The sequence below is a fragment of the Apium graveolens genome, chromosome 8 (genome assembly GCF_009905375.1).
Source record: "Apium graveolens cultivar Ventura chromosome 8, ASM990537v1, whole genome shotgun sequence".
NCBI classification, from domain to species: Eukaryota; Viridiplantae; Streptophyta; class Magnoliopsida; order Apiales; family Apiaceae; genus Apium; species Apium graveolens.
Window position 1 is genome coordinate 104,078,265 of NC_133654.1, and position 17,909 is coordinate 104,096,173.

At 36.5% G+C, this 17,909-nt stretch overlaps 1 protein-coding gene across 1 annotated transcript; it reads right to left on the minus strand.

Annotated features, from left to right (window-relative positions):
• Nucleotides 1-3,901: 3,901 nt before the first annotated feature.
• LOC141679824 (uncharacterized) lies at nt 3,902-4,336 on the minus strand. The gene has a single exon (XM_074486210.1). The coding sequence runs from the start codon at nt 4,334-4,336 to the stop codon at nt 3,902-3,904; it is 435 nt and encodes a 144-aa protein (XP_074342311.1).
• Between the last annotated feature and the right edge of the window lie 13,573 nt (nt 4,337-17,909).

Sequence of the window (17,909 nt, forward strand, 5' to 3'; positions counted from 1 at the left end):
TGTTCTTGGTTTCTTGTTGATTCGGCTGGTTGTAATTGTAGTTTGGACTAGGTTTTTGGTGTTTTTGGGTTGTAGGTTATTTATAGTCTGGATTTAATGATTTGGGGCTTTTTCTATTTGTGGTTTTTGGGTATATATTAGCTTTTGAGGTCCGGGTCTCCAGACTGGTTGCTTGCAACTTTACTAAAATTGAACATAGGGTAGTCCGGACCATGTAGGATTGAAAATAAATAAACTGTAGGGATTTAGACTAACCTTTATAATTTGATTTAGGCATATGGTCCGGACTAAAATTCGTGCGAAGGCTTACATGTCCTCCTACCCGGGGCCGTCGAATTCTGGTTCAAATTCATCTTCAAATTCTGAACGCACTGAAATGGGAAAGAAGGATTCCACTTATGATGAAGGTTCACTTATGATGCCAACGCCATCACTAAACTGATTATAGGAAAGATTTCCGCTAGGAAGGTGCCCTGCACTCCGGAGGGGTTGTGGGTTGATGTTCTGAATTACTTCATCACCGGGAGTGAAGAAATAGAGAACAGCTAGTATTATCGGAGTATCAGGTCCGGGTATGCGAGGTAGCCTAATGCTGGTCCGGGGCCTTATGACCGGGCTGATTTTGATAGGAGGTTTGCTAGCAGTATTGTAGGCAAGGAACCGTATGAGCTGAAGGATGAATATGTCTCGTTGGATCACGCGGCACAAGGTCCCTTGATCCGGGCTGCTTTCCAGTTGGATCCCCGGATTGAGTGGAGGTGGCCTGAGGCCGGAGAGAGGATCTACCATAGACCGGTTGATGGCTTTGCTCCGGTGTGGTTGGAGCATCTGCGCTAGCACCTCTTTCTGAAGCATCTTTGTAAATATGAGTACCAGTTGTCTCTGATGCAGATAACCCCCAACGGGATAAAGTGGATGACTTGGTTCATTGCCTGCTGCAAACAGTTCAAGGTTCAGCCAATATTTAAGTTGTGGCATCACATTTTTAGTTTAGTCCGGTCTAGCCAGATGCCTTTGTATGAGATTCGATTTCGTGCTGCGGAGTGTGGCTACAGTTCTTCTTATAGGCCAGTAATTCAGCAGTCATCATTGAAGCACTGGAATGGGGAGATTATTATGCTGAGGGGATTGGATTTGAAGTATCTCCCTCATATTGCTGCTGAGAGAGTCCGAACTAGATTTCACAGGGCTGTAATCCGGGGAGAAGCTATCCGGCTAGTTTTTACTTTTTGTGAATGTTTAGGTATTCAGCTTACCTGAGATACCTTTATGATGCATAAAACTATGAATAGGCTAGGGTGTAAATGTTCTCTCTTTTGTCCGGATTGGTTTCTGTATCTGAATTGTTTATTGGTTCTTTATTTTTGTGACGTACTTGTTCCGAATTTCCTTTCACTTTGTGTTCTTGCAGGTTTACCTCCTTACAATCCGGATATGTCTTCCTCGGCGTACAGTGATGCCTTGAAGGGTTTAGGGAGTGCTTTCAAGCTGGCCAAGAAAGCTGCAGTTGGTGGGTCCGGATCGAATCCTCCTCCGAAGGAGGGATCTCAGAGCAATGTTGTTTCCAGGCGGGAGTCTTTCAGGAATGAAAGGGTTCCAGAGCAAAATGCTGAAGTTGAGATTGGTGACGAATTTGAGAACTTGGAAGAGTTTGAGCCTCTTGGGGAAGTTTCAGAAGTGGAGGTTACGCGGAGGATGAAGAGGCTCCGGAGTGTTGGTTCTAAATATCCCCGGGCTGGAAAGGCTGATGTTGGTACTGAGTCCGGAGTGGACAAAGGAAAGGGCGTGGCGGAGGAGCGTCCGAAAAGGAGTAGTCCGGGGCTGGATTTGAATGTTGCCCTTTTTATGGCTGAGATTCCCTCATCTACTGAATGGAAGGAGATGAATGCCTCCGGATTCGATGGAATGATGAAGGAGTGCACTCGTCTCTGGGGCCAGGTATACAACGTTTCATTTATTGTTCCCTGTCTTCTGTTTTAACTTGTGATTTTTTCTGAGATTTGTAACTTCTTCTTTGTAGCTTGGTGGGTACATGGTCATAGCTGCTTCTCTCGCATACAAAGAATTAAAAAATGCTCGGACCACAATTACTGACAAGAATAAAGAGATTGGGGGGTTAAGAGATTAGATTATTGTGAAGGATACTTTGTTGTCCGGACTGAACTCGCCTGAATGATATGACAGTCCGGGCTGAGAGTGCTGAGAAGGAGGCTTCTGACTTGAAGGCAGAATTGGCTGAGCTCCGGAAGCAGTTATCTGCTGTTAGACCGGAGGCTGAAGTTATTGAAGCTTTCAGGAAGTCTGAAGAATATGATAGGGCTATCGCCAATGTTGTTGCTCCAGAGATTGGACGTTGCTGGATTGTTACGGAGAAGCATATCAAGACTAATCCGGAGGCGGATTGGGATAATTTTGTGCAAGAATTTATTAAGGCTAAGCAAAATATCGAGGCTGGACTCGGGGAGCCGGAGCACTTTGATGATCCTTGCCCTAGCTTCCTTCCGTCAACTACTCCGAATTCTTAGATATCTGATTGCTTGAATTTGAATTCTGAACTTGTGTTTTTAAACTGATTGTTGATGTGTAACTGTAATATCGTACTTGGCTCCGGGCACTCTTGGTCCGGTTAATTTCGGTTTATTTGCTTTTGTTTAATTTTATATTTGTTGTTGTACTTTATTCTCTCCTTAGAAATTTTTCTCAGTTAATGTCGATGCTCTAGTCTAGAAAAATCTTTGGTCCGGACTAGTATTGGCTTCTGAGAAAATTATGTTCTAAGTAAATATGTTTTCGCTGGTCCAGAATAATGATTGGTCCGGACTAGTTGCGGCTTCTTTACTTAAAAAATTAGTTCTGAGTAAATATGTTTGCTCTAGTCCAGACTGATAATTGGTCCAGACTAGTGGTGGACTTTTTACTTAGAAAATTAATTCTAAGTAAATATGCTCTACTCCAGACTAATAGTTTGTCCGGACTAGTGGTTGGTGTTTACTTAGAAAATTAATTCTAAGTAAATATGTTTGCTCTAGTCCAGACTCATAGTTAGTCCGGACTAGTGGATGTTGTTTTACCTAGAAAATAAATTCTTAGTAAATATGTTTGCTCTAGTCCAGACTGATAATTGGTCCGGACTAGTAGTTATTGTTTACTTAGAAAATTAATTCTAAGTAAATATGTTTGCTCTAGTCTAGACTAATCTTTTGTCCGGACTAGCGGTTGCTGTTTACTTAGAAAATTAATTCTAAGTAAATATGATTACTCTAGTCTAGACCAATCTTTGGTCCGGACTAGTGATTTCTGTTTACTTAGAAAATTAATTCTAAGTAAATATGTTTACTCTAGTCTAGACTAATCTTTGGTTCGGACTAGTGGTTGTTGTTTTACTTAGAAAATTAATTTTAAGTAAATATGTCTGCTCTAGTCTAGACTAATTTGTCCGGACTAGCAGTTGTTGTTTACTTAGAAAATTAATTCTAAGTAAATATATTTGCTCTAGTCCAGACTAATCTTTGGTCTGGACTAGTGGTTGTTGTTTACTTAAAAAAAAATTAATTTTAAGTAATTATGTTTCCTCTAGTCCAGACTATTCTTTGGTCCGGACTAGTGGTTGTTGTTTACTTAGAAAACTAATTCTAAGTAAATATGTTTTCTCTAGTCCAGACTAATCTTTGGTCCGGACTAGTGGTTGTTGTTTTACTTAGAAAATTAATTTTACCTAAATATATTTGCTCTAGTCCAAACTAATCTTTGGTCCGGACTAGTGGTTGCTTTTTCAGATAGATTTAATAAATGTAATCTAGAGAAATGCTTTTCATTAATTTGGAAGTTCATTCATACAAAATATAAGGAAAAACAAACTGGTTGCTTGCCATATTGGCTACAAGGTTTTGGTTGCTTTTTCTTATTGGTAAAACTTTCTTAGTCCGAGTTCATGCCAAGTATTGGGGACTTCTGAGCCATCCATGTTCAGGAGTTTGTAGGTTCCTGGTCCCAGGACTTCTTTGACCTTGTATGGTCCTTCCCATTTTGGTATTGGCTTTTCAGTGTTTGTAGGATCTGATGCTTCTGTGTCTCGAAGAACCAAGTCTCCAACTTGGAAATTTTTGACTCTGGACTTCTTACTGAAATGATCCCTGGTCTTCTCCTTGTATTTCTCTATCTTTTCTACAGCTTGGTCCCGGACCTCATCAATTAACTCCATATTTGTTCTGAGTCCTTTTTCGTTGGCTACTTCATTAAAGTTTATTACCCTGTGAGAAGGAGATCCCACCTCAATAAGAAGCACTGCTTCTCTGCCATAAGCTAGTTTGAATGGAGTCTCTCCGGTGCTTGTCATGGGGCTTGTCCTGTAGGACCATAGTTGCGGCGCCCTCCAAACCCGGGTCAGAAGTTTGGGGTCCACAACATATACATAACATATAAACCTGCATATAAGATACTATTTGCAATGACCCTGCTTTACATATCCACGGATCGCAACAGGTTAAAGTATGAAAACAAGCCACAACCTTAACTTTTATTACAACGTACCCAATTCCAACTAATTTAACTTGCAACTGATAATAAAATTATTCTTACAATCTTACTATCTCTCTACCGTATGAAGCTCATGCTAGCTCGATCCAACTCAAACTGGAATCCTAGCCTGCACTTTGGACTGAGGAACTTCACTATCATCCATATCATTTTCAACTGTAAATTATATAAAAAGAATCGCAAGGGTGAGCTAACTAGCTCAGCAAGTCATAACAGTGATAACTGAGGTTTAAACAATGTTCAAATGGAATGATTCAGAGGAATCGAGTTTCTTTTTAACTAATCATTAGAATTGGATATTCATTTTAAGTTTAAAAAAAACAAGGTTAGGTTGCTACTCAGTCACGCACTAACCCCGAGCGAAGCACACAGCTCTGCTCTACGAACTGGATCCAAGGCGCACATTGGCCTAACTTGACCATTGATATGGTCTGACCACGAATCTGGTCCATATATACAAAAAAACTATCCAATTCTAAAGTTGTTCAATATGATAAACAATATAATTCGATAAAACAAGTTCATAATCATTGATGATTAAACATTTGAATAAGAACGTAAGGAAACTTATGGATATCACAAGGTTATATCAGGGTATGTATAAGAAACGGTTTTCAGTCTATAACAGGATCAGGTATTAGACAAATAATGATTTTTCAAGGTATAATTCTTTGATGTTATAAAGAATGGTTGGAGTATAAAAGTTTCTGTGTTTTCAAACAATTTTGTTCCAGTGTTTGGTAGTTATACATTTGGGGAGTAGTATCATATTTGTGTAGTTTGGTGTCTGAGGATCAACAAAGGATGGTTTACAAAGAATAAGGCTTACGGCTCAAGATCAAGAAAAATCAGGGTTCAAGGGTAAATTGTTTATAGCACTTGCAATATAAAATAGGGGTTATTTTGAATAGTAGCGACATGTTATGAAATAGTTCGAAAATATATTTACAATATATCTTGAAGAAAAGTTCAGAAGTACATGCCTTACAAGGCTTTATAACTATTACTGATCAATTCTGAGCCGACTCTGTCGCTCAAGCTTTAACGTCCAACCACTAGATCCCATTGGATTCGACTTCGACACTCAGGTTTTTCTGTTGAAACTCTACTAAGTTCGTCACCTGATCACTAGGTTATCCTTAGTCCATTGTCCACTTTTAGTTTTCTGACTAGAACCTACAGGGTCGAAATACTCTATGTTAGATACCTAGTTATGCTTGACATATCCTCGCTAATAACCTACCCATACGATAGCATATTCTGACTCGTAATTATTCATATTATAATACCACATACAACAATTAGGGTTCACATTCTCGAAATCGGTTCAATGTTCGTTTTCAGAAAATAGGTATACTCGGCATTTTACGAAATTAGGGTTACTGAGTTTTGGACAGAACGTTCACCACAATATGCAATCAAGTTCGTATAAAGTATAAGTATATATATTCGCTCGACGTCCCGATAATTATCAGATACGCTCCCGCATTTCCATAGTTGATTTTCCGGAAATCGGGCAGCGTCTTCTTTGCTTATCGGACTACCCGTCGAAACATCAATCGACGTCAAACCAACCACAATCAAGTTCACAACAACCACAATCCGAAAATCCAACCATGAATCCCAACCACCAGTTCAACCCAACAATCAATCCAATCACAATTCGTCAACTAAATTACATACTCGACTTTAATATAAAATCAAATTCTCGTTTCAAATATAATTTTATGAATTAATTTATTTATTTTTAAAATATTAGGACTCAGAATAAACATCACAGTCCACCGTGGGCTCGCCGAGGCGCATCGCCGACGGCGGTAAAATTCATGGGTTTCCGTTTATATCGGACATCCAACGGAACTTCACCGATTAATATACATTATTTCCATCCAAATAATTTATTTACATCACGAATATTCAGAAATTTTATACATTCATTTTCTGTAAAAATTAATAAAAGAAATTCAGTCCAGCAATAAAATAAAATCACAGGCATCATCACGCGCATACGCGCTGCTAAGCACATGACACAATCGGAACAAAAGGCACGGCTGGAAACAACCGAAAATAATAACACATATACACAGTCACACACGCACAGAGGAATCGTACACACACAAACTCACACCAACGCACACACACACGTTCATAGCATACACAGACACACACCCCGCACACACAGATTCGCACAGGCGACCCTTGGCTGGAAAAATTGAAGTGGCGGCAAACAAGAACAGGGCGGTGGGTGGCTTACCGGGAACGGGGAAGAAAACCAGCACCACCGGGGAATAAATCGGGGGGGTGGAAGAAATAAAGAGAGAAGGAGAAAATCAGGAGAGTATGAGAAAGAAGAACTGAGGAATCACAGAGTGATAAAGGCGGTGGTGACACACAACCGTGTGTGTGTTGATTTATTTATTCAATCTGAAATTGCCACGCTTGTGTCTGATGTGTTAGAGTTAGACACGTGTCCTGACTTCTAGAACAAATCTAATTTGGTTCCGTAATTTACAATTTAACGAACCAAAATGCGAGCAAATAAAATTCCACAACTATCAAAGTAATTCTAAAATTTTTGGAATATTTGAAAACTAATAAAATAAAATTTTTACAATTTTTAAAGCAATTTTGAAACGCAACTCATACCCGCATTTCATAATTAACGAACCGAGCTACACTTAAAACAAACTCAGAAATTTATGAAAATAGTCTTAAAATGTTACAAATATCCCGAAGTTTATAAAAACATAAATTTCAAAATTTTAAAATAATTTTTGAAACGCAATTTACACTCGATTTTAGCAATTAAACGAATCGACGCGCAGGTGAAATAAATCCCGAAAATTTCCAAAATAATTTTAAAATTCTCAAAATATTCCAAACTTAAATAAATATGAGTTTCATAATTTTTGAATAATTCGGGAATTAAATACAGATTTTACAAGTAAACACAATCAGAAAATCATTTAAAGATAAATAATTAATAAAATATTGATTTTTTAAATTTTATAAAATTCCAAAAATAATTATTGAAATTATAAAATTATAAAACTAATTTTAGAGACAATCCAAATATTTACGGGTTTAAAAATGTAATAAAATCACCTTTAAAAATAAAACAGAACAATATAAGTCAATTTTTAACTACACATTCCAATCCTTTACACCAATAAATCACACATAGATAATAATCAAACAACCATAGCGGTTAAAACCAATACACATATTTTATTCATTTAATAATTTCCATAATCACATATTTAAATAATTCAAAAATACACGAGTCGTTATATCCTTCCCCCTTAAAAAGATTATGTCCTTAGAATCTGGTCTAATTACACAAGTGAGGATATTCGTCAAGCATATCTGACTCTAGTTTCCAAGTAGACTCTTCTACTCGAAGATTTCAAACGTATTTACTATAGATATACACTCATTTCCAAGGACTCGCCTTTAACGATTAAGAATTTGAATTGATCAGTATATGCAGAACAAATTTGGACAAGAGCCCATTGGCTCCTAATCAATCACTTAATTTGAATCAGATACTTATCGCTTTAACCTTAACAGGCCAAACACATTATATGTACACACTGTTGTGATGGTAACATCAACTCATGAACAACTTTATCTATATTTATCAATACCTCGAATGGTTCACTAATTTTTAGGACTTGACCTGTCCCTCCTACTTAGACCTATCCAGTCTCTTTCAAGATGAAACTTGTACTAACACTACTGGTCTTATTTCTATACTCATATTCTCTCTCGATACAATTTCGCCTTCTTTCTTTGTCTACTCCGAGCTGCTTCAATTAATATCACTATGCTCTTGGTATGCTGAATTAACTTAGAATTTGACAACTTTCTTTCTCCCACTTTATCTCAATAAAAATGGGGACGTACACTTGCATTCACATGAAGCTTAGTAAAGTGGCATTCCAAAGCTGACATCGATGATAAATGATCATTCCAGTGTTTCCTTAAAACTCAACCTCTCAACATATCTTACATTTCTTAAATCACTTCCGTACTTTGACTCTCCGTTTAAGGATGATAGGCGGTGCTCGTTTTCAACTTGGTTTCCAAACATTTAAACATCTCTTACTCTTTTCCATCAGTTAAGGCTGAAAAGTAATCTCATAGATTCACGTATTATCACCTTTAAGTATTTGAACTTCAGAATCCATTCTTTCCAATTCTTTTATTAACTCCTCAGGGGTCTTAATTACATCCAATCCTTTCTTTCTACATGAGGCATCTGTTACCCTACGGCTTTGTTTAGGTAGTTGTTAACGGATTAATTTGAATCTTTTGTTAACCTTTGTCAAAATTTCATTCTTGAAGACTCAACGTATAGTTCCCTGAATAGCTGAAGATGTTATCAATAAATACAGTTCACTCATCTGAGTACTCCTTATACAACATGTTCCTCAATTCCTTATAGACAACTGATACACTTGTTATTTCACATAATATCACCGGAGCTTGCAATGCTCATAACTCACTTTAATCGTAATCTCTGATATGTTCTCAGGTCAGATCTTAAGTTAATCCCCAAAACATAACATACTTCTTGAATTAGGTCTCGTAAGTAATTAATTCTTTATAGGGGTCACCTATTCTTATTTGTTGTTCTGTTAAACCATCGATAATCAGTATACAATCTCATAATTTCATCCCTTTTCTCCAACAACATCACTGGTACACTTTATGATTCTCCTTTTTGTAAAACCACTCCTTGGTCTACCTTGTCCACTAGGCCTCCAATACTTCGCATTAATTCTTTGACATGTCCAACGCTCCCTAATCTATCTTGCAATTTCCTTCCTATACCTGGTTATCACTATCTTTCTTCAAATTCCGTATATCTTGGCATTTCTTCAATAAATTAAATACTTTATATTGTGAATTCTCTGTGGGATCTCATTTCTTAATTCTTCTACTTGTAGCATCCAAGTGCTGGAAGAAAATCTAGGAATATCGTGATTGTTCTTCTGGGTGTATAATCTTCTTCTTACTAACTGTTAACATCGGGATCCATTATCTTCCCTTGACATTTCCTTATCTTTTCTTAGCAATTCTGACTGAAAGGTCATACTACCCATCCTTGTTTCCTTGGGGTTATATGTCTGACTTCCAACTCCAACTTCTAAAATTCCATAAATAATTCTTCTGGTGCATTCTCTGTGTTTGTTCTCTTCTTTTTTCTTATCGCTTACCATTACATTTGCTTTTCCTCGTGAATACATACTTCAACCTCTTATGGTCCGTATAGATCTTACACCTTTCTCCATACATATCATGTTTCCCAATCTTTCAAAGTGAATATTATTACTGTTAGTCCCAATTATGAGTAGGATACTTCTGCTCCTAAGGTTTTGGTTGTCTAGATGCATATATAATAACTTTATTTTGTTGCATCAACACACATCCTATTCCCTTATGAGAAGCATCACTATAAACTACAAAATCTCCTTGATACTTTCAAAGTGATAAAGCAGGTGACGTAATCACTCTTTCATTTGACTCCGCAAAACTTTCTTCACCCTTATCCATCTCATATAAACTTCTTGTTTTTCCTGGTTAGCTTTGCCAAAGGTATTGCAACTTTCAAGAAATCCCGCACAAATTTTCAATAATAACTGGTCCCGGGTAAAACTTCTTACTTTTGTTGGTGCTTTTGGCCTTTCTTTATTCATAGTAACTTTAATTTCTACTGGATCTCCTTTGGTCTCCTTTTCACTAATTATTTATGCTTTCTACCATCAAAACTTTCACATTGTAAACTTTACATACAACTTCTTTCTTCTCCGACTTCCAATTATCATTAAATGCTTCGCATGGTCCTCCGTTGACTTTAAGTAACACAATTACAACTCATTCAGATATTCCTTAAAGATTTCGTCCATGAAGTTCAAATATTATTGGTATATTGGTTAATTCAAATGACATCACTAGAACTTTATAGCAGCAGTACTTAGTTCTGAAAATTATCCTTGATATATCTATAGGCTCAATCTCCAATCGGCAACGCCCAAATCTTAAATCAATTTTAGAAAATACTTTGCTTCTTCTGTTTGATCCAACAAATCAGCAGTTCGAGGTAACAGATACTTACTATTGATAGTAAGCTTGTTGAGCTTTCGTTGGTCGACGTATAATCTCATACTTCCATCTTTCTTATGAACAATTAATACCGGTGCACCTTATGGGGTACATTAGGTCTAATCATTCCTTCTTCTAACATCTCTTGCATATGTTTTGCTAATTTCCTCATTTGGTGCCATTTTGTGTAAAGCCTTGATTACTGGCTTCGTCTTAGGTACTAAGTCAATCGCGAGCTTCATTTCTCTATCTGGAGGAAATGTTTATAACTCATCTGGAAACATATCTTGAAACTCCTTAATTGCTATAAAATCTTCAAATTTTGTTTGCTTCTGACTTTTATTTACCTCATAATCACCATAATGCTCATATCTTGATCACCATAATCATCGTTAACAAATTCTTTACCCTCCTTCTTCCTTTATACCTTATCATATTATCATTTGACGTCTTCAGGACTATCTCTTCATCACGACGGTTCGTCTGGGCATCATGCTTAAATAGTTAATCCATTCTTTAGAATAATGTCAAATCCTCTTATCTCAAATGATATCAATTCTTCACAACTTATTGCCAAAAATCTCAATCCCATCATTGGTACTTACTTATTTAACATTTACACATTCTTGAATTTGCTAGTCCTTTAGTCATAATCTTATTAATTCAACGGGGTAAATCATCTTATCGACCATACCTTGGGGAATAAACAATCAAATTGCTTCCACATCTTTCAATAATTTAACGCATAAGGTATCCATAATAATTATTCACGTCATCGCATCCGTATTCTGAATAACATATTTCACAGACAATTCGTAAACTCCCGCTCTTGGAGACGTATTCCTTATTAAAGTAGATTCCCTTGACTCTTAGTGCATCCCCGGCTACGGATAGTGATTCGTAATCCTCTCAATATACCCTTGTTTCCTTTTCATGCATGAAGATAGATGGAACTTTGTCCGCTTGGTACATAATACGTTGATTTCTGTTTGAAAAACTCTTGCAAGGAACGACAGTACAACGAAACAACTAGAAGGATTCATAATTCAACAAAAATTAGAGTTGAAAAGAAAGAAGAAGGAAGGATTTGAATATGAATTAGACAACTACATTGGTACTTAAGATGTCCAGTCTTTCGTACCATATGGCATACCGCACATGATTAGGTGGCGTCCCACCCGACTCTTTGTCATTCCTGATAAAGCGTCTCACCATAACACTGTTTATCTCAATCAGAGAGCAAAACTTGAGGGGAACAATTAAATTTGAAAAGGAATGCAACATCCTCCTTTTTCTCATCACCACAAAGAATTTTCAAGGAAAGAAGTTTATACATATTTAGGATTCAAAAAGGAATATACGCTGTAATATTGGATACAAGAATGATACCATTGGTCACCATCCACATTTCACTTGTATTCATCTTTCGAGCTTGTTCGATCATATCCCAATTGTGTCATATAACAACTTTAGAAAGTATGTTGAAATGCCTTCAAAAATTAAGCATTATGGTAGATTCTTACTTGTCACGTCTTGCGTCTTTAACATCGTATAATACTTTAGCAATTCAATCATAATGGCGTCCCTAGCAGATAACCTCGAGTTGCCACTTTTCAATTTAAAATAACCCCGAATCATTCAACATAGTGTTCCTTTTGTTAATAATATTCTTCTTTTAGAAAAATCTGGAAATCTTCTCAATCTTCTTCAGTCATACTCAGGCTTTTGTTAGATCAATGAATTCTTTGAACTTGGATAGTCCTAGTAATTGGATGAGTAATTGCTCCGTACGCGGATTCCGTTATTAATCTTGTCAAACAATATTTGCACCTTACCGGTAGGAATAATCAACCTCTTCATAATCGAGGGTTACTTTGTTCTCTGAATTAACAATGCTAAGTCTGAAACAAACATCCTTCCAGGTAATCCGGGTCTTTTAAGAAACAAGAAACTCAAGTAGTAACTTGACAATCAAGGTTTAAAACTTATTTTTATTAAAACAGCCTTTGAAAATTTGTTAAGAAAATCTCTTTCGAGGGTTTGTTTAAGAAAATTTTGAAAGTTGCAAACTTGGTTGTCCTTACTATATGAGTTGGTTGTTGTCCTTCCTACCTATAACAAGATACCAAATTAAAGAAACGATCACATAAAGATTCATTTACTTACATTTATCTTCTCTCCTTCATTGGGTCTATTACCTTCCTTAATCGATGAAAACTTCAATTGTCGCTGCATATTATCTTATTCGTAGCTTCATTTCAAAGCTTCAATACTGGTAGTGCTTCCGTCATCAACTTTGCAGTCGTAAAGTAGAACAGGTTATCCAATAGTCAACAAGTCCACTGACGACACATCATATTGTTACTACAAATATATCACATTATCATAACACCATTATCTAATTCCTAGGAAAGCTCCAGATCCATACTCTTCTCTAATTCTCTTCCAAAACTTATCTAGTCTATTCCATAATCTAGTCATGGGTGGCCTAACTACTAATGACTTCTTTTAACCTGATAACAACTATCCTCCTGAACCCTTGAATCTTCTTTCTAAACTTCTTCTCACCTTTATTTATATCTCAAGTACCCACCATTTACAGTAGCTTTCAAATCCATCCTCGTAGGTACTGTTGCGTCATAGAATAAGTTTTAAACCGTGGGTATAGAACAGGAGGTAGGGTAAACTAAAGAGATACACTCACAGCTGAATGTCCAGTAAAACAAAAATAAACAGATGAAGGTTCTTAAATAGGTAATCTCATATTAAGAGGTGGTAGAATAACGTAGAATAACTTGAAGAGGTGCAACTGTCATAACAGAAGGTAGTACCATTAATACTGATGGAGGAACAAGGTGCAAATCAAATCTGGAAGAAGATGGCGATCCTCGAACGGAAAGCTCCAAATGATCAAATGATACAGAGAAATCAGGATCTGCCATTTCCGTTATCTGGAAATCACGTCGCAAATTAAGAATCCTGAACCGTAATACGAACCGTGCCGGAGACCTACTATACAGTCGCACTCAACCTCACGGTAACTTATCTTTCTATTTCCTATTCCTAATCCTAACCCTCTACCTAATCCCGACAATCTAGGCTTGCTTCAGTGACTTATAACCTGTAGCTCTGATACCAACCTGTGGCACCCTCCAAACCCGGGTCAGAAGTTTGGGGTCCATAACACATACATAACATATAAACCTGCATATAAGATACTATTTGCAATGACCCTGCTTTACATATCCACGGATCGCAACAGGTTAAAGTATGAAAACAAGCCACAACCTTAACTTTTATTACAACGTACCCAATCCCAACTAATTTAACTTACAACTGATAATAAAATTATTCTTACAATCCTACTATCTCTCTACCATATGAATCTCATGCTAGCTCGATCCAACTCAAATTGGAATCCTAGCCCGCAATTTGGACTGAGGAACTTCACTATCATCCATATCCTTTTCAACTGTAAAATATATAAAAAGAATCGCAAAGGTGAGCTAACTAGCTCAGCAAGTCATAACAGTGATAACTGAGGTTTAAACAATGTTCAAATGGAATGATTCAGAGGAATCAAGTTTCTTTTTAACTAATGATTAGAATTGGATATTCATTTTAAGTTTTAAAAAAACCAAGGTTAGGCTGCTGATCAGTCACGCACTAACCCCGAGTGAAGCACACAACTCTGCTCTACGAACTGGATCCAAGGAACACATTGGCTTACCTTGACCATTGATATGGTCTGACCACAAATCTGGTCCATATATACAAAAAACTATCCAATTCTAAAGCAGTTCAATATGATAAACAATATAATTCGATAAAACAAGTTCATAATCAATGATGATTAAACATTTGAATAAAAATGTAAGGAAACTCATGGATATCACAAGGGTATATCAGGGTATGTATAAGAAACGGTTTTCAGTCTGTAATCGGATCAGGTATTAGACAAATAATGATTTTTCAAGGTATAGTTCTTTGATGTTATAAAGAATGGTTGGAGTATTAAAGTTTCTGTGTTTTCAAACAATTTTGTTCCAGTGTTTGGTGTTTGGTAGTTATACATTTGGGGAGTAGTATCATATTTGTGTAGTTTGGTGTCTGAGGATCAACAAAGGATGGTTTACAAAGAATAAGGCTTACGGCTCAAGATCAAGAAAAATCAGGGTTCAAGGGTAAATTGTTTATAGCACTTGTAATATAAAACAGGGGTTATTTTGAATAGTAGCGACATGTTATGAAACAGTTCAAAAATATATTTACAATATATCTTGCAGAAAAGTTCAGAAGTACTTGCCTTACAGGGCTTTATAACTATTATTGATCAATTCTGAGCCGACTCTGTCGCTCAAGCTTTAACATCCAACCACTAGATCCCATTGGATTCGACTTCGACACTCAGGTTTTTCTGTTGAAACTCTACTGAGTTCGTCGACTGATCACTAGGTTATCCTTAGTCCATTGTCCACTTTCGGTTTTCTGACTAGAACCTACAGGGTCGAAATACTCTATGTTAGATACCCAGTTATGCTTGACATATCCTCGCTAATCACCTACCCATACGATAGCATATTCTGACTCATAATTATTCATATTATAATACCACATACAACAATTAGGGTTCACATTCTCGAAATCGGTTCAATGTTCGTTTTCAGAAAATACGTATACTCGGTATTTAACGAAATTAGGGTTACTGAGTTTTGGACAGAACGTTCACCACAACATGCAATCAAGTTCGTATAAATTATAAGTATATATATTCGCTCGACGTCCCGATAATTATCGGATACGCTCCCGCATTTCCATAGTTGAGTTTTCGGAAATCGGGCAGCGTCTCCTTTGCTTATCGGACTACCCGTCAAAACATCAATCGACGTCAAACCAACCACAATCAAGTTCATAACAACCACAATCCAAAAATCTAACCACGAATCCCAACCACCAGCTCAACCCAACAATCAATCCAATCACAATTCGTCAACTAAATTACATACTCGACTTTAATATAAAATTAAATTCTCATTTCAAAGATAATTTTATGAATTAATTTATTTATTTTTAAAATATTAGGACTCAGAATAAACATCACAGTCCACCGTCGGCTCGCCGAGGCTCATCGCCGACGGTGGTAAAATTCATGGGTTTCCGTTTATATTGGACATCCAACGGAACTTCACCGATTAATATTCCCATTCGAATAATTTATTTATGTCACGAATATTCAGAAATTTTTTATATTCATTTTCTGCAAAAATTAATAAAAGAAATTCAGTCCAGCAATAAAATAAAATCACATGCATCATCACGCGCTGCTAAGCACAGGACACAATCGGAAGAAAAGGCACGGCCGGAAACAACCGGAAATAACAACACATATACACAGTCACACACGCATAGAGGAATCGCACACACACAAACTCACACCAACGCACACACACACACTCATAGCATACACAGACACACACCACGCACACACAGATTCGCACAGGCGGCCTTTGGCTGGAAAAATTGAAGCGGAGGCAAACAAGAACAGGGCAGTGGGTGGCTTACCGGGAACGGGGAAGAAAACCAGCACCACCGGGGAATAAATCGGGGGTGGAAGAAATAAAGATAGAAGGAGAAAATCAGGAGAGTATGAGAAAGAAGAACTGAGGAATCACAGAGTGATAAAGGCGGTGGTGACACACAACCGTGTGTGTGTTGATTTATTTATTCAATCTGAAATGGCCACGCTTGTGTCTGATGTGTTAGAGTTAGACACGTGTCCTGACTTCCCGAACAAATCTAATTTGGTTCCGAAATTTACAATTTAACGAACCAAAATGCGAGCAAATAAAATTCCACAACTATCAAAGTAATTCTAAAATTTTCAGAATAATTGAAAACTAATAAAATAAAATTTTCACAATTTTTAAAGCATTTTTGAAACGCAACTCGTACCCGCATTTCATAATTAACGAACCGAGCTGCACTTAAAACAAACTTGGAAATTTATGAAAATAGTCTTAAAATGTTACAAATATCCCGAAGTTTATAAAAACATAAATTTTAAAATTTTAAAATATTTTTTGAAATGCAATTTACACCCGATTTTAGCAATTAAACGAATAGACGCGCGGGTGAAATAAATCCTGAAAGTTTCCAAAATAATTTTAAAATTCTCAAAATATTCCAAACTTAAATAAATATGAGTTTTATAATTTTTGAATAATTCAGGAATTAAATACAGATTTTACAAGTAAACACAATCAAAAAATCATTTAAAGATAAATAATTAATAAAATATTGATTTCAAAATTTTATAAAATCTCAAAAATAATTATTGAAATTATAAAATCATAAAACTAATTTTCGAGACAATCAAATATTTACGGGTTTAAAACTGTAATAAAATCACCTTTAAAAATAAAACAGAACAAATATAACTCAATTTTTAACTACACATTCTAATCCTTTACACCAATAAATCACACATAGATAATAACCAACCAACCATAGCGGTTTAAAGCAATACACATATTTTATTCATTTAATAATTTCCATAATCACATATTTAAATAATTCAAAAATACACGAGTCGTTATAATAGTACACATGGTAGTTCTTCTGGCCATTTGCTCTTGCTTTCTTTGAGTCTTTTCTTAATAACCCGGAGCTGGATTCTGTTGGTGACTTTTACTTGTCCATTCCCTTGGGGATATGCTACTAATGACTTTTTGTGCTTGATCCCGCACTCCTGGCGATAGGACTCGAATTCTGATCCAATGAACTATGGTCCGTTATCTGATACTAGGACTTTCGGGATCCCGAACCTCATCAAAATATTGTCCATAAACTTTATATAATCTTGTTGGTTTATTATCCTCATTGCTTTCACTTCAACCCATTTGGTCATATAATCAATTTAGACTAACAAGTACCTGAGATCTCCTTTGGCCTATGGAAAAGGTCCCATAATGTCAATGCCCCAGACAGCAAAGGATATTGGAGATAGGAATAAGGAAGGTAGGACTGGGCTGATCCGGGACACATTGCTGAAGAGTTGGCATTCCTTGCGTTTTTCACGAACTCAACCACATCCTGGTGGATAGTTGGCCAATAGTAGCCTTGCCTTATGATTTTATGAGCTAGGACCTTTGCCGACATGTGATCGCTGCATATCCCTTCATGGACTTCTATTAAGCAGTACTTCACTTCTTCTGTGCCAACGTATTTCAGGATAGGAGAGGAGAAAGTCCTGCGGTATAGTAGTC

What these genes read in the sequence shown, in the direction of transcription:
- LOC141679824 (XM_074486210.1), bottom strand. Translation starts at nt 4,336, where the DNA reads ATGACAAGCACCGGAGAGACTCCATTCAAACTAGCTTATGGCAGAGAA.